At 41.5% G+C, this 25,569-nt stretch overlaps 3 protein-coding genes across 3 annotated transcripts; 1 reads left to right on the top strand and 2 right to left on the bottom strand.

Moving 5' to 3' along the window:
• Positions 1-5,827: 5,827 nt before the first annotated feature.
• On the top strand, positions 5,828-11,885 carry ldha (lactate dehydrogenase A4). Its single transcript, XM_079162860.1, has 8 exons — positions 5,828-5,970; positions 7,578-7,703; positions 8,264-8,381; positions 8,495-8,668; positions 8,775-8,948; positions 9,104-9,221; positions 10,351-10,474; positions 10,621-11,885. The coding sequence occupies exons 2-8, from the start codon at positions 7,578-7,580 to the stop codon at positions 10,783-10,785; spliced, it is 999 nt and encodes a 332-aa protein (XP_079018986.1). The 5' UTR covers positions 5,828-5,970; the 3' UTR covers positions 10,786-11,885.
• A 445-nt stretch (positions 11,886-12,330) lies between these two features.
• tsg101a (tumor susceptibility 101a) lies at positions 12,331-22,100 on the bottom strand. Its single transcript, XM_079162859.1, has 10 exons — positions 21,735-22,100; positions 20,243-20,330; positions 20,056-20,121; positions 19,272-19,435; positions 18,771-18,897; positions 17,500-17,557; positions 17,263-17,357; positions 14,491-14,693; positions 14,122-14,361; positions 12,331-13,754 (listed from the first exon to the last, which is right to left on the bottom strand). Exons 1-10 carry the CDS (start codon positions 21,774-21,776, stop codon positions 13,665-13,667), a joined length of 1,173 nt encoding a protein of 390 aa, XP_079018985.1. The 5' UTR covers positions 21,777-22,100; the 3' UTR covers positions 12,331-13,664.
• A 537-nt stretch (positions 22,101-22,637) lies between these two features.
• LOC306699116 (tumor susceptibility gene 101 protein) lies at positions 22,638-24,395 on the bottom strand. Its single transcript, XM_079163630.1, has 6 exons — positions 24,266-24,395; positions 24,070-24,154; positions 23,899-23,964; positions 23,570-23,733; positions 23,301-23,403; positions 22,638-23,088 (listed from the first exon to the last, which is right to left on the bottom strand). Exons 1-6 carry the CDS (start codon positions 24,305-24,307, stop codon positions 22,970-22,972), a joined length of 579 nt encoding a protein of 192 aa, XP_079019756.1. The 5' UTR covers positions 24,308-24,395; the 3' UTR covers positions 22,638-22,969.
• Positions 24,396-25,569: the final 1,174 nt, after the last annotated feature.

Genomic DNA, 25,569 nt, shown 5'->3' with positions numbered 1-25,569 from the left:
TGCCCCTTCTTGTGCTTTTTTTTTTATTTTTATGGGCATGCAAGCATGTACGTATGCTTGTGCACATGCTGGTGTGTACTTGCACTTGTGTGAATGCATGTTTTGTGATTACAAAAGAAAGAAAACAGAGGGGGAGGGGAGGTTAAATCCACACAGCTGTTCTTGAAATCAGACTTGGCTGGTGCATGAATGCCTGCAGGCAGGCAACTCATATCTACGCTTCCACTCGTTTTCATCATCATTTAGCTGCTCTAGAACAATGCCAGGCTGCTGTTTAAGTCCAAAAACTAACAAGTGCCAACATTGTAACTGAAGTGTTTTAATAAGCTCTAATGATGGGTGAAGGGATGCCTTCAATCATAATATTGCACTCAGAGAGTAAAATATCACCATATTGAGTCAAAACCTCTATTTATTCTGCTGTTTTGCGGCACTCACGCTTCTACTTTCAATAATGACTTTGATACTACACAGATGAGAATACAACCTGCCTGATCATGACTTCAATTAGCACCTGATAAGGACCTGGGGACTAGGACTGATTTCACATCTGATTATAATAACATGCCCTATGAAGGTATTAAGACTGCAGGCAAACAACAAAGTACACTCAATGTAATGTACTTGTAGAACACGATAATGTATGCACAGACACACAACCTTTAATTCTGTACTAAAACCCCCCCAATCACTCTATAACTGCCACATCCTTTCCAGCACCCAGCAGAGCTCTCCCTGGGTTTATCTCGGCATAATTGCTGTTGATTGGTGTATTATTGCTCTGGTTAATCTGCCTGTGGGTGGCTAATAAAGGAGCTCCATCAGGGATGTTATCAATCGTAGACAGAAGGTGTGCATGGAGCGAAACTGGAAGCCAGGAAAAGTAAGGAGAGGGAGGGCTGGGAGCAGTGAAGGAGAGATGTGAAGGAAAGGAAGGTTAGAAGTGACTGTGGGATGAAAGAGAAAGAGAGGTGTTTGATTCGTGTTGAAAGACAAGGAAGGACAAATTGGTACAGAAGAAAAATCAGAATGCATCGTGGGTTTAAATGCTTTTGGTTCAGGATGTGTCTGGCTGAGGTAAAGTAAGGTAACGTCAGTTTGCTGGATGTTGTTCTGACAGAGTTATGAGAGAGATCTCGCTCCCTGGTAAATCCTTTTTATGATTGATGTGGCCTTGTTCCCTGTCCTCAGTTCTATTTCTAAACAGAGGCTGGAGGAGGAGGCTGTGGTGAGGTGATTAGATTCTTCTCCATTACATGGCAGGCTGAGACAGAAAGGATATCACCCTCAGCAGATGCACCTCGGTCCCAATGCCCTGCGCAATAACAGCGTTTTGGCTACTGACCCTGTGGTGTGAGAGGGGAAGCTAACATGACAAACTAGTGTTTCTATATTCCACTGGGGGGCTAGGCGTGATTGAATTGGCACACGCTCCAGAGACCATTGAAAGCGGTGGAGGAAGATGGAGAAAAAGACAAGTAATTCAGCAGCAAGGCCAAAAAGTTGCTTAGAGTCTGGGGAAAGTTTTGAGTACATCGCTGTAGGCAAACTGGAGACATTAAATAACGGGAGATTAAGTATTGTTTCACACACATCTAATGGAACTTCACCTTTCTCCAGCAGTGTTTTATGCTGTCATAGTCCCACACATTCAGTGGAGTTTTCACTATTTTTAAAGTCATGTCAACATGTTTTAGATATTGTTTTAACGGAAGACGAGGGACTGCTATTTGAGGAGAACTGGTGTGGGGATCTAAGTTGAAAATGTAGTCACCTTTGATTCAATGGAGTGCTGTATATTGTTAAGTGAGGATAGATTCAGCAGCACACGGTCTCCCACAAATGGTGCCTTTAGAGCCGTGAGTGTGTGTCTTGTTTTAACTGTGGATGCTGAATCTCCCGTCTGCGCAACAAATTTAACCTTCGGTATTAATAAAGTCCATGTGGTAATGTTGTCAGGGTGGAAAAGAGCCTGGAGGTTGTTCTACTGCCTTTATGATAGCACCTCCTGCTGGTGAACTGCTTGCATTGCGTCATTGGCTCATAATACATACCAATGAGAGGCTGGACCAGGTGAGCGCTGTGTTAAAACTTGTAAACGCATTGTTGTGGAATATTTCTATGCAGATGCGGGATAGAGTCTGATGAATACTCAAAGTAGTAAGAGTCAATTTATTAGCTTGCGCAAGCGGAGAACAGTTTCACAGATACGTATTGCAGAGTCTGTGGAAGTGACTTCAAAGAACAGTTGCACGTACAGAGTATTTATACACTTAGAAACCATGTCCAGCGCGTTTCGCTGCATCTAGGTACCGTCCATCTCAAAGGTGTTATCGAGGTGTTGTTTCTACAAGGCGCTGGTTCCGCTTTTGCCGTCTGCAAACTGTCATGTTTCTGGTCAGTGCAAACTGTCATCTTTCTAATGAGTCATGTTTCTTAGAAAGGACAAGTCATGGTGAGTTCATGTTCAAGCACACGAACATGAGTTCATGTTAGGTGCACGAAAGCACACGAACATTGTCTTTACACTGTTATACGGGCCTAGCTGATTACATTGTTTGTTTAAACGTTATACGCACATAAGCATATATTTTACCATTACAGCATGCAGACACACACACACACATGGATAATGCCCGTCTAGGTGTCCATTATGTCCACTCATTCCATATAATGTTGTTGAAGCTTCCATAGGCCACATTGTATTGTGTTGCTTTCTTCTTGCATAACTCAAGCTCTTTTGTTTTGTTTGCACAGACGCTTCTTTGTCTACGGTCACGCTGTTACGTGTCAGGCCGGGGCAAGGTGCCCGTGTGTGTGTGCTTTCTTCCCTCCTGCCTTTCTTTCTCTCTCCCTCCCTTGTTTTCTCTTCAGGTGCCATTAAGGTGTTTGGTTTCCACCTGTGCAGGGCCAGTCACTCTACTCCTTGGTTCCCACAGATTTCAAGCTGGCCAATCAGCAGAGTGGGGCCCAGCGTAAAAGGAGGAAGCCTGAGGTGTTTCTTTTCTTTGTGTTTTTTGCTCTGTGCCTCTCCAAGCTGGCCCTGTTGTTGTTACGGTTTGTGGTGGGAGGTTGGGGACAGTAGGTGAGTTGGGGGTACCCTTCAATGTCTAGATACATTAGGAATATTGCCCGGTGCCACCTCAGTATTTGTTTTGGTGAATAAATGTTTAGGGAAGCATGTACACCATTTTGTTTTTGTTTTCAGAAGAAGGAGTTAGCCAGGCCTAGTTTTTAGTTTTTTGTTTGGCACGACCACATTCGTCCCATCCTCTCCCACATTGATTGAGAACCTTTTGTTTGAATATAATTGACCTCAAATAAATCCTGTTAAATTGTTACTTCTACTTTAGATTTTTTTCACATTCTTTGGTTGTCGTGTGTTCGTCTCAACTTTTCCCCCTAGACAAAAAAAAAGGTGACGTAACACTTACCCACTGCAATGCACCCCAACTGTAACCAAATGTAGCTTTAATTGTGATCTGGGGTCTTCTATAGTAATCTCATTGATCAAATCCAAGATCTGTTTTACAAAACACAAAAAAACTGAGTGACACAGTTCAGTCAGCCAACTCGCATGTAATTGATTATTTTGTGAATGCAGAATGTGTACATCTCGCCGTCCTCCCTCATAAAGTATACACCAAGGTCAGCGCAACAGGAAGTGGGGAGTGGCAATAATAACTTTCTGTTGATGGACTGGGAGCCCACAGGTGGACGCTGTGGTAGAGGTGGAGCTTATGAAATACTGTATGGACAGCAGCAGTTGCAGATGAGCAGCTTTCAGTAGAGCAATGCATAATAAGAGATATTAGAGCACGTATACACACCACCAAACTGCAAAGGGTGCGTTGGATATATGTTGTGAATGGTGGGGGGATGTCAAGCCAGAGCAGCAATGGTTTGCTAAATGTAGATTTAAAACTAGCTTACTTTCTTAAAATGTTGGTAGATCTATCTAATGAAGACTCGCAGAAGTTCGGGAAGGTGTTTTATTTTCACGTGGTGTATACAGCATCAAATCATATATTTACTATATTGTTTTTTGTGTGTCAGGCCACCACAGGTGAATCCTGTCGTTGTTGCTGGTAGAATCCTGGTGGATGCCTAATGCTCTGCACCAGCAGCATTCCACTTGTTGTTGCCGTGCGGGTACGATGAGATCAGCTGGGTTTGACCTTCTCGTCCCACAGTTGGGCTTATCTGCCCACACCCTTAGGACGGTTATATCTATTTGTGGTTTGTTTCTTGTATTTTGTTTATTTAACTCCAGTTTTCTCATGTTGACTCTGACTAAATGTACAACTCCCTGTCAGTGTTTATGTATTGTCCCTTTGCAATAATATTTAAAAAATTCAAAGATCCCACCCCCCCACCCCCGACTGCAAAATGTCAACCTCACCTGACAGCTGATTAGATTATTTGTCTAAAGTAAAGCCAACAGATTGCTGAAACACCTCTCAGGTTTGAGTGAAAGGAGATAGCGGGATGTGAACTCATCGCATAACAATAGAGCAGAGAGGGCTCATGACTAATAACATCATATCATAAACAGATCAGTTTGCTCTAAACTGAGCTCAAAGTTCTTGTATTTGCTTCTGAAAGAACTTACAACCAAAATAATTAGGAGTCAACGAAAAGCCAGTGTTTCATTCTCAAAACAGACTGGGTTCTTGCGTGTTTAGATAATGATTATTGGCATTGCAACGGTTTACTGTGAAAGAGTCCTGAAGTCATATTGTTTTTCCAAATTGTGGATTACTCGGTGAGAACATTTTTTGAAATCACGAAATTCCACATGACTATATATATATATGACTATATATATATATATATATACTGTCCATATATATATATATATATATATATATATATATATATATATATATATATATATATATATATATATATATATATATATATATATATATATATATATACTGTCCATATATATATATATATATATATATATGGACAGTCTGAGAGCACAGATCTTTAGTCCCAGTGCAGGCCAAACAGTAGACCAGAACAATGGAAAATGGAAATGCTATGTTGTAACTAATATGAAAGCCTTGTGTCTTTTGTCAGTCGAATCAGCTCTATCAGATAAGAACATTCCTCAAATAGGTAACACAGATGGCTTATTGTTGAAGTTTGTCATATCGCTCTCTTGTAATACCTTAAACTCGACAGGAGGGGGAGCTAAAAGGCTGCTGATATGGTAGAATGATGACGTAATAAACCTGGCTACCTTCAAAGACATACCGGTACTTTTCCACTTCCAGACTGACCATTTCCTCGTAAATTTCCTCTTAAGTAACAGCCGAGTTAATGAAATTAACATACAAATGGCATCACCTACATGACGCATATAAGACTCCAAGGCAATCCCCACTATTACGATACTATATCACGTTCATCCGGCAGCAGCCGTGTTAACGCAGCATTACTATCGGAAGTGTTTTTAAATGAAGTCCGAAAGTAAATACGGGTAGTTTGCTGCGGACTAGTTGTGTGACAGATAAGGAAAAGACAGGCGAGCATCCTTGCCAACATCTTTTTACTCGATAATCTTTTCCATCACTCTTAAACTAACGTTAGGCTACGTAGAGACAAGTCAAAGTCGTGTTTTAATAAAGCGCACAGCGCGCTTCTGAGTAAGAGACGGTGACTGTAATGCAATATAATGACTTAAAACACCTAGGACCGGGACAAACGTGTTAAAACGGAAGCGTATGCTAACATCACACAGGTTGAAAGCCATTGCACCCTCGCATCCTGCCTGGGACGTGACTGCCAGCACGCGCAGCGACCCGCCCGGTCTCATTAATATGTGCAGACGTCACGTCTACCGAGGAGGCTGTCTTTAAATACCAGGGAGACTCCCCCTCTGCAGCACCACTTCTGCGGAAAAGCTGCATTGGATCAGATACAGCTTCGTGTTTCCACCTGTCTATCTGAAGCCTAAAGGTAAGATAGCCCGTCGAACTAAAACATATATAACCTACTAAGTATTGTACACTTCAGGCGTCTCCGGAAACTCATCTATTTTGAGTCGTTATCTCGTTATGACAGAAGTAGTTTTAAGGGGGGTGCTGGTGCTGCTGGTGGTGGTGGTGGTGGGGGGCTTTTCAGCAACCTGATGCCCATTGTGGGGGGACAAGGAAAGGGCTGTGTCGCTGCTCAGTATCGATAGTGTTGATTGGTTGTTGCGAATGAGCCTGGCACCATCTTCAGTTTACGACAGGTTACCCTTCTGGTTACAAGTGTTGCAGTTCATTTATGTAATGAATGGATTTTTTTAATGTAATGAAACAGAGTAGCTAAAGCAACAGGTTGTAGGCCTGCCAGGGAAATCTCCCAGCAGACTTCTTGCACTTGAATGAATGGGTTTTATAAGAATGTCGTTATAAGGACATATATATACCTTCAATAAATTGTTTATATTATGGGGCCAACGCGAATTAAATATAGGAAATATCCCCAAAGCTTTTTCCCTATAATATAGGTTATTATAACAACCCTAAAGGGCAGGTGGTTTGAATCTGTTTCTATTGTTGCATCAGGTGGTTTGAATCTGTTTCTATTGTTGCATCAGGTGGTTTGCGTTGACCTCTGCTTGACCATGGAGACCACCATCAACACAGCAGTCTGTGGGACATTTCCTGTGCCAGTGAATACACTGCATCCATAGGCCGGCCCATTGGGAAGCATATCTTAGTGAGAGCACTAACGCTGCAGATATCTCGTTATAACTATACAACACTGAGTTCTTTCAGCTGTTAATAATCCTTCCTGTAATCCTCATTCAGTCTGGCTACAATAGTTAATGTATCTGGTTGGTATTGTGCAGTAATCCTTTACTATAAGCTAACAAAGGGTCCTCTTGTAAAGCACAAACCCAGCTCACCTCAGGGTCGGCGCCTGGTATGTTGTAAGCGTTCCCTTCTGTGTGTGTGGTGTGAGAGATAATTGGATAAAGGGATATTGGGTATGACTGTCCCACTTACCATATTTGACTAGTGTGTGCAAACATGCCATGGAGAGGTCTTAAATATCCTCTCAAGGAAGGTGTTACAGTGTATTCATCCCGTCACGTACTCCACAACGTGCTCGTCTACACGTCGCAGAGGAAGAAAATCTAGTCATGCTGATGATTTAAAGCCTTGAAAGCGTGGGATTTCCCAGGCAGGGGTTGCCGTGGAGACACACAGAGTGGCGCAGTGAAGCAAGAATTTACGCAAACCTTTTAAGGAAGTAAACACGAGAGAAGAGTAATGAGCACAGAACCGGAATTTAGTGGTCATGAGGTTATGTTTTGGGGATTATGAGAAGGCCACACTTTCTGTTTTATGACAGAGATGAAAAGGGAAATCCAAGTTCGCCTCAGTCGCTCTCGGGTGAGAAAGCAGTCACGTCAAGTATGACCTCGTGTGGGCCTATTAATAACAATGCAACACACTGTCCCATACGACATGCAGCACTAATTTACTGCCCCTCTGATTCCACTCCCCCTCCCTCGCCCCTTTTTTTGCTCTATTTACCCGCTTACCTACCTTTTTTCCAAAATACCTCAGATGTCCACCAAGGAGAAGCTGATCAGCCATGTGATGAAGGAGGAGCATGTTGGCAGCAGGAACAAGGTGACGGTGGTGGGTGTCGGCATGGTGGGCATGGCCTCTGCCATCAGCGTCCTGCTCAAGGTGAGAAAAAGAGAGAGTTGAGGGCTGTGTGTGTGGCTTACAGTATGAAGGTATAAGGAGCTTTAGACTAAACTTAGATACACTTTAAAAAATATAAAAGTACCAACGAATGGATTAATAAGGATTTGCAAAATAGTCTCTGAACTGAGAAACATTCAAACAGACTTTGAAGGTGTGCCGACTAGTGGAATCGGCCTCTGCAACGCTTGGTATAATGAAAAACCTGCATGCTTAGTTATTATTAAAAAGGGCACAGGAAACATTGCATTTCCTTAATATTGTCCTGTTCCATTCACAACGAGCTAACCGTGCCAGCTGAGGAACAACAGAGGCAAAGAGGAACCAGGTCACCGGTCTTACAGCTAACAATGCTGCTGAGCAGTCAAGGCAGCAGTGAATAGCACTGTTCCTCACTTTTATATCCATGTTATAAACCTAGAGATCCTACAGTTCAGCCACTTTGAACATGCCTCAATGTAGCTTCATCCATGTGATGTAAGGTCCACTGTATAAAGTGTGTAATGAGTTGTCACAAGGACTAATTCTATGCTTATGTTCAGGACTTGTGTGATGAGCTGGCCCTTGTTGACGTGATGGAGGAAAAGTTGAAGGGTGAGGTCATGGACCTGCAGCACGGCTCCCTCTTCCTCAAGACACACAAGATTGTAGCAGACAAAGGTTAGAATGTACAACAATATAATTAGTTTTCATTATGGTATGCCAGTTGGCTTTTACTGAAGCTATCATCGTGTAGCTCCATCAGAACGTCTCTCCTTTTGTCCGTTTGTCAGACTACAGTGTGACCGCCAACTCCAAAGTGGTGGTGGTGACGGCCGGTGCCCGCCAGCAGGAAGGCGAGAGCCGCCTTAACCTGGTGCAGCGCAACGTCAACATCTTCAAGTTCATCATCCCCAACATCGTCAAGTACAGCCCCAACTGCATCATCATGGTGGTTTCCAACCCAGGTTAGACAGACCGTAGTGTGAATGGGTGAGGGAGGGGAGAAGGTGTGGCTCTCAGATAGCGCGGATGAAATTATCATCTTTTTTTTTGTCCCCTTAACCCCTCCAGTTGACATCCTGACCTACGTGGCCTGGAAGCTGAGTGGTTTCCCCCGCCACCGCGTCATTGGCTCCGGCACCAACCTGGACTCCGCCCGTTTCCGCCACCTCATGGGAGAGAAGCTCAACATCCACCCGTCCAGCTGCCACGCCTGGATCGTCGGAGAGCATGGAGACTCCAGTGGTATGCAGCTCTTAACTAAAAATAAAATCTCTGCCAGCCCTTCCACTGTCCCGCTTTGTTGGTCTGCCGCAAATCTTTTAATACATGAACTGCATGTTTTAATGCTGCGGATGAACTAATATCTCCCTGCGTGTGTGTCTGTCGGTCTCTCACAGTGCCTGTGTGGAGCGGTGTGAATGTTGCCGGAGTTTCTCTGCAGGGCCTCAACCCAAAGATGGGGGCCGAGGGTGACAGTGAGGACTGGAAGGCTCTGCATAAGCAGGTGGTTGATGGGTGAGTACACACCATTTCCCTGTAAACAACCAATGAGCCCAAAGCCCTCCCTGAACTCGCCTGCAAACCCACATTTTGTCTCATCATTCTGATCTGCAATCCAAACAGCCATGTGCATACGGGCCATGAGGAATTCCACCATGGCTGTATGCCAAAGGGCAAGCAGAGGCGCGCTCACAGTATAGGCCTCTGGGCTTACTGCGCCTGGCAGCCTGCACAAACACAATAGCTGTGCTGCTCTCTGTAACATAACACTGGACAGTTGTGCTCATGGCCTCACTCGTGCTCCCAGGTCTGCGTTAATTATAATTAACAATTTTGCGATTGTATTGCTATATTTGTTACTATATATTTGTTACTATTTCGTAATGTGAAGCTGTGGTAAGGTAAGTGCTGTAACAGTTTGGCGTGTACACTTTGTTATTGCATCATTACTTCACCGTCCGACCAGCGAGAGGTCAACCGTGTACAGCTCAATAGGTGATTTATTAAAGATGTTTGCAATGGTTTCAGCTATAAAATAAAAGATAGAAGAGAGACGGAGACAAAGGGTGAATGTACCCGATGGATGTCTCAACGGGGAACAAAGACAATCGTCAAAGGTGCACGATTCCCCATCTACATGGCCAGTAGAGCATTAGACATTTAAAAAAAATCATTCTTCATGTTTGACGTTTTTAAGTGTATAAAACCGGAAGACATCGGAGTCCGCTCACGTTACTTTTGAAAGCATACTTACGAAACTGTACTGTGCAAATCCAGACTACGGAGAAATGTTGGTGCACTATCTTCATCATCAGGTTCAGCCAGCTAACTCGCATGGACCAGATGTATTCTTTATCAGTCTGCATACATGCATACATCAAGCTCAGCACAGCAAAGATATGAGAATGACAATAATGAACTTGAACTAAAGCCAACGAACATGCAAGCGCCAATCAATTTGACACTTCCCTCCTGGGGATAAACAGCTGAGCTGTCGGCAGGAAAACATCTGGAAAGAAGATAGATGAGGGGTGTTAGAGGAAGATGACACGGTCCCAAATACCAAAGCAGACTAATAACTCAGTCTAGGAGACATGCCGTTCTCATGTTGAATGTATTTCCTTATTATGTGTGTGCACTGCAGGGCCTACGAGGTTATCAAGCTGAAGGGCTACACTTCCTGGGCCATCGGTATGTCTGTGGCTGACCTGGTGGAGAGCATCATTAAGAACCTGCACAAAGTGCACCCTGTGTCCACACTGGTCCAGGTGAGAGAAGACTGGGAGCAAGACGCCACACATTAAGCTGTTTGGCAAATCCCACATGACGAAATTCCCCGTATTGATTATTTTCCACGAACATACTGTACATTCTTCATATGTTGTGAAATGACGCCCCCCCTTTCCTCTGACAGGGCATGCACGGAGTGAAGGACGAGGTCTTCCTCAGCATCCCTTGCGTCCTGGGCAACAGCGGCCTGACGGATGTGATTCACATGACACTGAAGCCCGAAGAAGAGAAGCAGCTGGTGACCAGCGCTGAGACCCTGTGGGGCGTACAGAAGGAGCTCACCCTGTGAAGAGCGCTCCTCTGAAGTCTCCAATCCACGCTCCACGCCGTGTGGTTGTCTCCCTCTTACTGTACCTCCTCTGCCCCCCAACTGCAACAGTCGAATGAAACTTCTGAGTGTCTGAAAAAGGCTAAGTGTTTGTAGCTAAACCAGGGGAAGCTAGATTTTCCCTTCAGATATACACATATCGGTGTCCTTTTCCTTTGCCGCCTCCCTCCTGTCGTCCTCCATCTGTAACTGAATTCTCGGAAACCTAACTCCCGCCTTTGAGCTCAGCCTGCGCTTAGATGGAATGTGTCTATTTGTTGTCCTGTCCGCATAAAAAGGCCTTTTACAGATTGAGTGTTTACATTCTACGTACTGTATGTTAACCGTGCACTGTTGCCGTTTCTTCTGCACACTCCTTGTTTTTAGTTTATATTTATTTCGTGTATTCTGTGATTGTTGCCAGCTGTTTTTCTCCACTTGGTAATCTCTGGTTTTTTTTGTTTATTTATAGTAAAATGGAGACATTCCATTCCCTATGAGGACGCCTTCACTTCCAGCTATAGTCACAATGAAACAGCTGCATAACACTGGGCCAAAGTCCTGTGATACCAAAGTATCTTATCATTTGAGAAAGGCAATGCTACGTTTACTGGCTGGCATTTAAGCCTTTGTAAACAAGCAAAATCTCAAGTGCACGGACAGATAAATAAACAATGTGAGGTTACATCTTAAGACTTACTATTTAAATCAGCAAAGAGATAACAGAGAGCCAGTGGCAAATAGTCAGCTACAATCACGGCCTAGGGTCAGATAATGCATCGTAACACAAGGTAATGATCTTGAAGGTGTTTGTTTGTTAGCACACACTAAACACCCTCAAAGGGTTTTGTATTTATTTTACTTCAACTGCATCAGGAATAGAGTATATCAAGAGAAAAATCATGGTATTATTTATAGCTGTTAATACTGTTAAGATCTATTTATGTATTACTGTTACAACTTTAGACATGGTTTATTAATCACCTAACTCACTGAGGAACTGAACCTGTCATGGCAGCTGGAAATTGTTTTTTTAATTTTCCGTACCATCCAATAAATCTGCCAGGATCGTGATACACGTCTGTCCTTTGTCCACTCCTGTTTGTCATCCAAATTAAGCAAAAGGCAGTTTTTATGTGCCTACAGAGACGCTGACTCAGCCACTCTCGGTGTACAGCTGTCTGTCAACACACCAGGCAGATTAGAGGTTTTTATGCAGGAGATTAAAATTCAATCCCATGCTTCAATATGAGACATTGTGGCACGGTGATCACACTGGTAAATGCTGCTGCATCTGCTTACAAATAGGTATTTAAAAAATGATTGTGTTTAATCAGTGAGAAATACTGTTGATTACAGCTAGTTCACAAACATTTAAGTCATTTCTGTGGTTTGGGTTTGTTCAGCAGGTGTGTGCGACAGAAAACACTATTAGATGTCACTTTTCTGTTGTGTTTTTCAAACAATTGTGAAAAAAAAAAGATATTGAGAAAGTATATTGATCAATGAAAGAATCACAGAGATGAATCATTGAATCAGATTTCTTTTATTTGTACTGATTTACATAAATCTACAGATATAAAAAGAACAGGTGGTCTACGGTTGAATTGGAAACAAGAAGAAAAAATAACAGCAGATATTCTATCATACAATTCAAAGTGCATTTAGTAAAAGGCTAATTTAAATGAGACATGTTTGAAAACTTTACATAAGTTAACTTTTTGATTAGTACAATATCTTATTTGTTTTTGCACCCTCCAAAGCTCTGGCTTTATTCACAACTTTTTCCTTATTTTACTGAAAACCTAACCCTCTCAGCAGGCCTGAGAATAAGTGGTCAGCACGGGGAAAACAGAAAAGTAAAGAAAAGAAAACACCTTAGAATAAAGCCAGTCAAGACTCTCATCCACCTTCAACAGAGACACTGTACAGAGTAAAACAACCCCTGTACATGACGGACTGGTTAATGCAGTCAGACCAGAGGGCGAACCTGAGCAGCTGACACAAAGAACCTTTCTCACACCCTCGGAAAGAGACACAGGGAAACCGGAAATACAAATAGTAGTGTGATCAAATGGAAAGGGGGCTCGAAATGTAGCCCATTGAAAGACCCAAAGAAGACAGTGAAGAAATACAGTTCCTCGTCGATGTTCATCATCACCTCTACTGTATGAAAAGTGATCCCTTTGACTCCATGGCTACTGAACATGACCCAGACTTCATGCAGGATTAAATGCTGAGGCTGAACCCCATGTCCTTCCTGAAAGGTTGCCCTGGGTATTTATATCAGAGTGTAACCTTTTCGTTAGGAGAGCAGTGGACATATGGGGCTCTCTCTACAAAGCCCCGAACAATTTGTGCTTACTAGCCAAATGACTGTAAAAGCGACCGCGAACAGAATCTGTAGGCTCCCCTGCACTGCAACATGTACAGGTCGACACACTAACTCACTGTATGCCAACCCACAAACACAAAATAAGCTCCCACCTCACTTACACCAACACGGCATGAGCGTTAAGCATGTTTTAGTTTCAACCGCAGTTCTTGGTTCACGATGTGGCGTTTATTTAATACGGGTGCAAAAGGGCCACGACTGAATGATCTCAATGAAGTATTTGGTCAGATCAAAAAAAACAAATGATGTCCTATGAGAACTGTGGCAACACAGGACAGCCCAGTTCTTCATGATGGTTGTGTTTCCAATCGTTCTCTGTTGTTGCGGTTCAGAGAGAACAGATTTTTTAGAGAATAAAAAGAGGAGAGCTACAAGAAGACATTAAAAGGGGGAATAAAACAGAAGAGGAGGAGGAGGAGAGTTGGAGAGCGTGAAAATATGAATGTTTCCTGGTAGTCAGCATGGGTCAGTAGAGGTCACTCAGACCGGCAGTCTTGCGGGCTTTCTGCATGAGGGCACGGAGCTGGAACTGCTTCCTGGACAGAAGGCGAACATGCTGGAACAAAAGAGAATCAGTCATTAAGGCTAAGAGCCACAGAGGACTCAAGTGTGTATTGGGCCGTGTCTCCTAAGGAGTGTCTACATAGGAGGCATTTCAGCTGCGTCCGTCTCACTTGCGGAACAGATAAGCTTCTTTTCTTAACCAATAAAATGGTCTGTAGAGGCTGCATGATGCCTCGTGTTTCACAGTTTATGCTTCAAGTGTATTTTCTTCTGTTTTAAGCATGCTGTTACAGTGGTTGTGTGTTGGGCTGTGACCTACGCTCAGTACTGTGTCTGAAGGCCTCCTGTGTGGAACCAGATTGCCGTTTTCACTATGCAGGCTGATTAGACATTGTGTTGTGTTGTAGTTGTGTTGTCACCTTAAGAAAAACCTCGAGGTCTATTACGCCCCTGCGAAGGGCTTCTCCGAGGTAAAAGATAGTGTCCTCAATAGCGTTTTCTTCAGCATACAGGTTCAGGATCTGTTTGTACAGCGGGGCTGTGGGCACGATGACGTCGTCGATGTCGTTGTTCTCTGACTGGTTCTCCATCTTCTCCAAGGCCTCACTCAGCTCCTCGTCCTTTCTCTTCAGCAGCTCGATGTTCCTGTCAACCTCAGACTAGTAGAAACGTAATAATGATTACAAACATGTCTTTTTTTAAATTATAGACCAAATAGCGGGACAGTAGGGGACCGGAAAATATACAAATATAACATTAAAACGAGGTGCAAGAAGAGGATTTCTCACCACTTCCTGGTCCAGTCTGGAGACCATCTCCTCCAGTTTCTGATGTCCTTTCTTCAGATCCTCCTCTGTTCGCTTCAGGGCGTCTAGCTCCGCCTGAGCTCTGTCCATCTCCTCCTTCATCCTCCAGCGAAGCTTGTCACTCACAGCGGATATCAGAGATGCACGGATGGTGTCCTCGCCGATGGTGCCGTCTCTGTTCGGGCCTTAACAGGAAGACGTTAAGGAGTGATGTTAAGACAGTGAACAGGCAAAACAGATTATAAACACCAAAACATCCTACCCTGAGCAAGGCGGGAGGGATTAACTGACCATCTTGATAAGATGACTTCAATTTAGAATAAAAATAAATGTATGTCCTTTTTTGTTATCCAAATAGAGGAATTCTGTGTTCTCACCATAGAAACAACGATGCTTGGTTTACATGTCAAAGGGATCAGAGAAAGAGGATCCTCATGTCACAATTGTTTAATGCGGAGTTGTTATACTACTTTAGGTCTTTCTGTTATTTTATAACTAGTCAGTAATTTGCCAACATTCGATGCTCATTCATTTAGGCTACAGCTTGATTACTGGAAACCTTTATAAACTAACAATACAATCCACTAGAACATCCCAGCAGTAACACGACCTTACGTAAACTGTGTGGCTGTAGTTTATGGTCGTGTTTTATTGTATTGAGTAACATCGACAGGTTTGTATCAAGGACGGGCATTTCAAGCGAGAATACTACTCAACATATTTTTTAAAGACAAGACGAAAAGTCGCATCAACTATTCCATTATTTAGAATTGACTATTCTGAAAATCAAAAATTATGACCCATCTCTAATTTATACCTACATTTAATATTATATTCTGTCATATGTATTATTAACGCTCTGTTTAACAAGGTTAGCATTAATTGTTTGCTTCAGGATCTTCGTGCGTGCTTGGACTGAACAAACTAGGATGTGGTCAGGACTGCTACCAACAGTCTGGATGAGTACACAGTACACAGTATACAGCATACATTACACAGTATACAGAGGCTGTGACATCATACATCAGCTTCTGTGCTCCAACAAACACCAGGGTGAGTTAAAACAATGACACACCCTGGTTCACAGCTGAACTCAGACAGCTACGGTAGCAGATGGAACAGGCATGTAGGAGTCCAGACAAGGACGTGTTTAAAGGGTCAACATGCAGGTTTAGCAAAGAGGTGAGAGACGCTAAACGACAGTACTCTGAGAAACTGCAACACCAGCTGGAGAGGTCTCAAACAGATCACCACCTACAAGCCCAAAGCCCCCCCCCCACTCCATGAATGACCTCCGCCGGGCAAACGAGCTGAACCAGTTTTACTGACGCTTTGAAAGACAATGGGAGAGTCCGGACACCATCCCCCATGACCCCATCCACCAGCTACAGACCAACAGGTCCCCTTCCCCCAGCTCCTCAGGGACCCATGCCTCCTAAGCACCCATCCCAGAATGGTGATGATGCACTTCTACACTACCATCATTGAGTCCATCCTCTGCTGCTCCATCACTGTCGGGTACGTTGCAGCCACTGCGCATCGCATCATTTGCTCTGATGAGAGTGTGATTGCTTCCAGGACCCTGAGGCGAGCAAGAAAGATTGTAGCTGAGCCCTCTCAGCCTGGACACAAACTGTTTGAGTCCCTTTCCTCTGGCAGGAGGCTGAGGTCCATCACGAGAACAGTTTCTTCCCATCTGCAGCCCGGGACCCCCACTGACTCAGACACTTACACCCTGAAGACAATTTCTTACTTTTGCACATCTTTTCTCTTTTACAATACACGTGACACTTTATAATATACTTTGTTTTAACCATATTTTATTGTAAATTTCCATATTTTCTATATGATTACACTGTGTTTTACTGTTGCACCAATCATGTAGCCAAATTCCTCTTATGTGTAATATACTTGGCAATAAACTGTTTCTGATTCTATGTACACGAGTATGACCAAAATACTAGAATATTGAGACATAGTCAATAAAACTCCAGCACAAACTAAAGTCTGATGAATACCAGGTTATGTAAGAGTAAATGCACTGATGGATGTCTTCAGAGTGAAGACCACCGTATGTGTAGTCTGGAGTCAGCACTACAAATGTCAGAGTTGATTCAGCCTTGAGCAGTCTACAGGCGAACCCATTCCTTCTCCTTTACTAAATATGGCGCAGAGCTCCTCCCGCATGCTGGTCCTTGACCAGCATTTCAGTACAGTGCTGTTAACTGATGTTGAGGCAGCAGATGGGTCCCCTGATCATAGGCCAGTCTTTGTGTGGAGTTACTGTTGCCAGCCTAAATATAAAACTGTGTCTGAGGTGTAGAGTGTGATGGCTGGAGGTTGTGCCCTCCCCCATCAGATCCATCCTACCCTTTGGCCTTTAATGCGCCCCACTCTGGTTACACTAACGACCTTTCACTGGTGGCTCAGCGCGCCACCGAAGTCAACCAAAGGGCGAGAGAGTTAGAGTCCAAATGTCAAGCGTCTGAGTTAACTAAGGGCCATAGAAAGGAGAGCATGTATTGTTTTATCAGGGGTGAGTTAAGTATTGAATCATTGTGTTGTAACACTAACACAAAAAGGGAAACAGAAGAGTGCAGAAAATAACAGTTTCTGAGTGGACATATTCATCTGTATCTTGCTGTGCTTGTGCAGTTTGTAAAAAAACATTTGAGACCTGTGCTAATATTGAACTTAAAACGTTTAACCATGACAAAGATATACAGCACCCCGGATACTAAATGTGATACATACCCACTGTGGAAGCTGGAGTCTGGGTGGGGTAGTGTGCAGGTCCAGCAGTGGCTGGGTAAGAGTTGCCCGCTGGGTATTGGTATCCCGGATAGCCTCTGCAAATAGTTTAATGATCCAAAAAAATAGTCAATTGTTTATATTTTAACTTTTAGCTCTAAATGTAACTGAACCACTAATAAGAGTGCTTCTGTTTGATATGCTGCTAAATAAACCACAACTGCTCGGCAAATATCTTACCCTGGGTTAGGATTTGGGCTGTAGGGTGAGACTGCAGGCATGCCAGGCATATAGGAAGCTGAGGTACAGAGATGGTGAAACAATTAGATCTCAGGACATACGGGTGAAAATATTTATTTATCTCTTTCACTCTCACAAAGACTTTTTCCATGGTGTGCTGTAGTGGTATCTGAGCTCCATCTAGTGCTTAATAAATGCATCACTCAAACCATAATGCAATATTAAGGCATGAGCACCAATAATGCATGAGCATTAGCAATAATAGGAATCATCTTCAATATATTGTCTGCACTGCCACGGTGTAAAAATGCTACGTTTCCTGACATAATACGAAGCCCACACATCGTAGGTTTTTACAGCGGGAAGCTACTATTCAGAAAAGAGATTCATTAAAGAGCAAATGCACACACAGGGGAGCATACATGGCTCTGCTAAAGCTGGTATTTTGTGCGTTTCAATATCAGCTGTGAAATACGAACTAGTAAGTAACAGTATAAGCAATTCTGCCCATAGTTATGACAAGTAACATATCAGCAGTCACGCTTAAGACAAGATCTGAAAATGTTTTTTATTGGTAACAATTTGAGGAGCTGAACACACATGTACCGTTTCTTAAGTACATCTCGCTAAATCTAAAGCAATCTTACCCTCACAAAGGTTGGTCCTGGTTGATTTAGAATTTGTATTTAAGTGGAAACTATGGAGAGGGTGCTTAGAGTTTAGCAGTCTGGAGTATTTTTGTTTATTGATGAGCTTCACATTTTTATAATTGTGAGCAAAGCTCCATTTTTTGTGTGTATATGCTAATGGAGAAAAACTGAATTACAGCATTTTTTTTAGTTTGTAATTCTGCATAAATATAAATATTGCAATAATTTCATCAGTGGAGCATAAACTCAATCACCATTGTCTTACCTCATTTGGCGATAGACTGTGTAAATCTTCGAGATTGCCACTTTAAACTGTTTAAGAAAGGTGAATATTCAACTCTTTGGATATTTTGGAAGCTGTGGTTTGTGGTGCTTATGAACTGTATTGCTTACTAAGAGGCGTTTTTGATATTCAGGCTACCATCGTTAATATGAAGGGTGGCACAACATATCAGAAACACCTTTCAGTGTACTTCGAGGTGTTAGGTATGTTTTCATACAAAGTGATATGGTGCTAATAGAAATAATTATAGTCTTTGGGTCACCCTGTTCTGACACTATTAGACAACGCCATGGCCACTAAGATTGGCCTGCAACACAACAACAATGGGTGTCACTCACGGTTAGGGGGTCCGGCTGCTTGGAACGCTTGATAAGGGGCTTGTGTGGTGGGGCGAGAAAACACAGGAGGCTCCTCTCCAAAAACCACAATCATCACCTGAATCAGACCATACAGGTCTGACTGAGGCTGTAAGACATACAAAGAAGTTTTCATTAAGCAAGACAACAAATGCTAAATGCTACTTACAATGAATAACAGGAAAACCACAAATATTATCTAGAGTCACAGGTACATTTACAGCCCAAATAATTGTACCATCTAGTGCTCACTGACTGGTAGACAAATACATCAAATATTCCAGTTTAACTTACTATTATAATGCAACTAGTGTTGTATGTTAGAGTCAGATTAATAAAATGTCACTGCTGCAGTGACGCTTCAAATCCTCTATCACAGCATTGCCCAAATAATAGATATGTAGAGCTTTTATAATATTTATTTTTCTATGTTTGCCGTAACAGTCTGTAATTACAACTAGTGACTTAAGACCTCACACTTACATGCTTCCACTCATGTAGATAAGGCAGGTAGATCTTGCCATTGGCATCGATGTGCTTGCCAGTTTTGATCATCATGGCACTTGTCGGTTTCACAAAACATATGGGAGGGTTGTAGGGATATGTGTCCAGCATCCACAGACACACTGGTATGTTGTAGATATTGCCTACAGGAAACACAAACATAAACTATGTTATAATATTATTATATCATATGTTTAAGTCTCAACATTATCATCACTCTACGTTTGAAGAACTTTGTTATTTTGAGGCAAACTTCTGTATTCTGTTTTGAATTTGTAGAGTTTGGACCTCTACATGAAGCAAACAAGAATTACTATGTACTGTATATAAAAACAAATTTACATTGTACAGGCTAAAAATCTAATGCAACCGTGTCTTGTTATCAAGTAAGATAACAATGTGTGTTAGTAATCCCAAACCCAAAATCGGCTTGATGCTCACTATAAGATGTAACAAAATACAAGTGGCATTTTTTTTGCAGAGACACAAGCATGTCTTTAAACTGTATGCGTTTTGGTTGAAGTGGATTCTCGCCATAGCTGACACAATTAGGCATTTTCCGCTTACTCTACTTGAGCCTAGAGATGACAGGTTTGCAAGATAAATAAAGCGAAAGTGAAAGAGTAGGTGAGTGAAGAAGCAAAACTAAACAGAAACTGACAGTTGCTATGCCCAGTCTTTCAGGTTCTACTAAGAAACAAGAAGTAATATGTATTTTTGATAGAGAAACAGTTTTTTAGAAAGCAAGGTAAATATTCTTCACCTCTGTAGCTCACTGGAACAGTTCCTGTCAGACTCATCAGGTCTCTTGTGGAGCCGTCATTAAACACTGAAATGGAAGAAGATCTCATGTCAACAAGCACAACAATTTGGATATTTACCGTAAGTTAAGCACACAATACATATCTGAGACAGGACAGTTAAAAAACAGGAGATTAGTATCAATTTACCATAAGCATCCATGACTGGCTTCAAGTCCTTGTACTGGATGATGACATTGGTTATCTCACGAACAGTAAGATCCCTGTATTTGTATTGCTGGACAATGATAACAAAAGATGAAAAGGGAAAAAGTAATGTATGTTAGTATATTGAACATTAAGACACTCAGGCAACACATTTGGACAGAGCTGACAACTAATAAGCCGAATCATTTATTAATAATTTTGACTCAGCCAATAGTTTGCAGTTGTTTACTTGCTGTCTGATTATATACAGGACTGTCTCAGAAAATTAGAATATTGTGATAAAGTTCTTTATTTTGTGTAATGCAATTAAAAAAACAAAAATGTCATGCATTCTGGATTCATTACAAATCAACTGAAATATTGCAAGCCTTTTATTCTTTTAATATTGCTGATTATGGCTTACAGCTTAAGAAAACTCAAATATCCTATCTCTAAATATTAGAATATCATGAAAAAGTATACTAGTAGGGTATTCAACTAATCACTTGAATCGTCTAATTAACTCGAAACACCTGCAAGGGTTTCCTGAGACCTTGAAAAACACTCAGCTTGGTTCAGTAAACTAAATCACACGTATGGGGATTATCACAATATTCTAATTTTCTGAGACAGTCCTATATAAAAACATTTTCCTACCGGGTCATTGAAAGGCACAGTTTAGGGTTTGATTGTGAACAATTGTAGCCTCGGCATTAAAGTATAAACTCAGGGCTTGGTTCACTGATGTCAGACTTACACTTAAATCTGAGTTATTCAATTTCATTCTGATCCTGTACACAATTCAATGACATCTGTGATGTTTGTCTCAAACCTTTGAAAGGCCTACAATCGAAATTGTGATATACTGTGAAGTACACATAATGCTTAAGTTCAATCTGTGAATCAAACTTAAAATATGAACATCGATAAGACTGTACGTGATCAAAAATGGCTGATTGATCCAGAAATTAATTATTTAAGAAACACAACATAAATCATTAATAGTATAATAGTACAAATACTCAAAGTTTAGATTATTACATTTATTTATAAGGGACCATATTCAACAACATGTAACTAGTACAACAAAAGTGGTATTTGTTGTGGTAAACAAGATGTACATCATTAGCATGCTGAATCGTTATTTAAAATACAAACTATGAATGGTGGTTTCAACATGTTTATAGTTCACAGCTAACGTTTTAGTGATGTTAGCTGGTTTAGCTGGCTATGCTAGATGGTAAAACGTAACAGCTAACGTGAGGTTAACACGTATTTGTACGAGGGATTTCAGTTAAATGCATAAACACGTTTTAACAGAACCATATGTTTAACGTACTGAACTTAAAGAGAATACAGGCCGAACATTAAGCATCACCCATTCCAGGAAATGTTAGCCTGCTGACGTTAACCAACAGTGTCATGTTTGGTATCGGTATCATTAGCTAGCTAGCTAACGTGCTAATGTTGGCCAGCTTGACACCGTAACACTTACCTTCAGCATTTTCTTCAGGGCACCTTCGTTGACAACTGCCATGGTTTGTGTGTTTTTTTGTTTTCACCGTTCTTATCAATGAGTTAACCTAAATGAGTGAACGGCTGACTGATAACCCAGCTACACTGACAGCTAACACAAGCTAACTTCACTGAATGCTAGGCTACAGTTAGCCCAGCCTCGGGCCCCACTACAATGATTCGGTGTCTATATGGAGCCCTCCAGTCCAACACGAGTAATAACTCTGTTGTCAACGCGCCAAAATTCAATACCAAAAAAGAACAGAAAAACAACTAGCGAATAGTTCCAGAAAAGGGCCGAAAAACAAATATCCGATGGTCAACAAAAGGAATTTCCGGTATTCCACCTGACTGCTTCCGGTATGCATGTGACGCTAGCAGGAGACGAGCAGGCGTGGTCAGGTGAGTTTACTGTCACACAGCATAAGGGCCAACGCAAAAGTGTACTAAGTAATTAAGCAAAACAATTATTTACAAGTGTTTCCCACCATATCTTTATTTACAACACGAGAATGAATTAGTCACTTTTTTACAAGAGGTTGTATTAAGATGCTAGTCCTGTCTTTGGGAATAGTACATTGTTTTTATGGGAGAGGTTGTGGTTAATCTAAGTTTTCACCTTATGAAATGAAACACTTGACAAAAGAAGTCACAACGATTTTAAAGACAGTAACTGAGAAACTCTTGTAAGTAATAGTTTTTCAATTTAACGGAAGAGTTGTCAGATAGACTCTATTTACAAATTAAATAAACCTCAAACTACAATATATACATGATCTATTGGATTGTATAACTGGCTGCATGTGTATTTTTCAAATTACTAACTTGTGTCTTCACTGGTCAAAAGTCCAAAACATTTGTGGATAAGAACACAAGAAAGGCATTAGGGTGCAGATAAGGTTTTATGAACAGCTTGTAAAGCAATTTGAGTCTTTGAACACACAAGCATTCAAATGCCATATTAGTTTGTTATGTTCATATTAAATACATATTTTAAAAAAAAGAATCCAATACATTCATACCAAACACGGTCAATATGTTTTCATCAGGTGCTGCATGACATTTACAGTCTAAATCATTTGACAAACATACAGCATGCTCTTATTTATCTGAAATCATCAATTAATTAACCTTCAAATAATCAATGGATACCATCTGACACTGTACACGGGATCAAACACTTCATCACAGTCAACACACAAACAGTCCACAAAGCTAACAGCTGGTTTCATTTTCTTGCTGGAAAGGTGGATCATCTTCACTGGCTAAATGCAGATACAAACTTCCATCTGTCCTTGAAAGCACCTCTGCTTGTCTGTGGAACTCTAGCCAACCTATAAACATATATATGTTTGTCATTTTAGTTGGTTATTATCAGTCACAACAAATTCATGAAACATGTTGACAGGAAGAAAGTGATGTATGAGATTCACACTGAATCAGGTGTGGCCTGGATAGGAATCTGTCTTATCAACATCAACTTGTATCTATAGAGGATATATGTGTTGTTTTGAAACTTGTTCCTGCCTGTGTGAGTGTCACTTACAAGGGGCTTGTTCAGGCTCTGGATGAGGCCGCATGCATACAGGAGGGGAGTCTCCGAACACAACAATCATCACCTGCAGTAGGCTCACTAGGTCACAATCGCCCTGGTAGGAGAAAGGAAATCCCGCATGAAACATGTAAAGCTCTGAAGCACACCATTCTGTACATGTAAGTGCCAACCAACATCAGCAACAACACAGATGCTGTTGTCTATCTCTTTTTTTACATGCAGACTAGTGAAAGAGTACAAGGTATCATTTCAATCCTCACGTTCTTCCACTCCTCCAGGTAAGGCAGCATGACTTCACCATTGCTGGAGATATACTTTCCAGTGAGGACCGTCATCTCACATGTGGGTCTGACATAGCAGATGGGAGCAGTTTGGGGGTAGCTTTCCTCAATCCACAGGCAGACAGGTATGTTGTAAGTCGTGTCTTGTATATAAGAACAGAGGGAAAGGGTATTTTATCTTCTAATAGACCATGAGCTTTACCTGACTTATTTTTAGAATCAAATTGTTCAGAATCCACATCAGAGTCAGCTTCTCATTATAATTAAACTGCTTACAAAGTGCATACAAAGTGCAAAGTCATTGTTACCTTCAAACATGACAGGAATGGTTCCGGTTAGACTCATCAAGTTGTTCGTGGTTCCATCATTGTGAACTGAAAGAAATTGAAGACTGACGATTGAATTTAGAGCACTTGTTGAATTGTTCTCAGGTTGAATGAGTTCAGAAACAGATTGTTAGCTGTTATTTTGCTTCTTACCATATTTATCCATCATGGGCACAAGGCTTTGGAAGTGAGCCAGTGCAACATATATTTCATGGGCCACATGTTGGCGGAGATAGGTCTTCAGAATGAAAGGATACGAAACAAACACTGAACAGAATATACATTCTTTGTATATAGTTTGATTTCAGGAGACTACATTCTTATTTCAATTGCTGATAGTTATTCTTACCTTAGGGAGCATTTTCTTAATCGCATTCTCATAGTACGGCATGATCACGGTTTATCCAAAAGGAAAATATCTTTTCTGTGTATGTTTTCGATCACCAACCCTCACCAATTCCGCCCGTCTCGGGTTTATGAATAACCGCCTGTAGCTTTTATGACAACTTAAAAGCCAGTGAGAGGACAGCCTCCCAATTATGTAAATCACCTGCCCTAAAACGCTATAACTAGGCTCCCTGGTTTGAACAAACAAGACAGAAAAATAATCATTTTTGACCTGCGACTGCTGTCAAACCATTCATTCCAGTGGTATCATATGGGTTACATAGTAAAATAAATAGCAGCAGTAATACAAATCCAAAAACCTCTCAAATGCTCCATCTTGAAAATGCATACTTACTGTACTTTTACATAGTATTTATCAGAGGAGATTGGTTGTTCTCCAACATCTTTACATTTAACATATATTTGTATATACTTGCAAAATTACAAATCAATAATATTCTTATGCCATGCCTCATTGAGCTGCTTTTTAATCACACCAGACAGTATTTCCTGCATACTTCCTCCTTCCTATTCCATTACTGAAAGTGACCAAACCACTCACTCACTCACTCACTCACTCACTCAGTGAAGGAATCATTACATATTATTCTTTGGTTATTGAAATATTTCATTACATTTGAACAAAACAAAGCAGGTCTTCCCTATTCACTTGTGGAACCCAACACTCCTCATACATGGCACTGCTGACTGTAAAACTCTTGTGTAAACACATTTATGACGGCCTTTTGAACCTTGATCACAGCTGTACTTGCCCCCATAAAGTAAAGCACACAATATCATACATTGTGACCCTCCCATTCAAACAGGGAAAGCATTTGCCAAGAACATGTATATCGTTCAGCTGAGTTTACGCCACACAGTGTTACAGTAAATGATTCAAGTTTTTTGTAATTAAATTGTCCCCTTCTGGTTTTTCCTTCACTCTCAAATGATACACAAAGCAGCCTGCAGGTGGCAGCAAATCCTAAACCTGAGAGCAACACGATCTAAAAGTTAAGATAGTTGAGGGACCAAAGACACAGTTTCATCTTGACATCTTTATTCCTGTCCTGCAATACATTTGCCACATTTTCAAAGAGTAAATACATCTTAAATAGCTAAACAGTTGTCATTTTCATAAATTCCTTCCACACCTCCATCCGCTGTTTGCAAGGGCGAAACAAGCCCTTGAGCCCACTTTATCCTTGTGCAAATCTCCCTATGGTCCGTACAGTCTCCGTCATGCTCTCTAGGTCTTCTGACATG

Source organism: Pholis gunnellus, assembly GCF_910591455.1.
Source record: "Pholis gunnellus genome assembly, chromosome: 7".
Taxonomy (NCBI): domain Eukaryota; kingdom Metazoa; phylum Chordata; class Actinopteri; order Perciformes; family Pholidae; genus Pholis; species Pholis gunnellus.
This window is presented reverse-complemented; position numbering and strand designations above follow the sequence as displayed.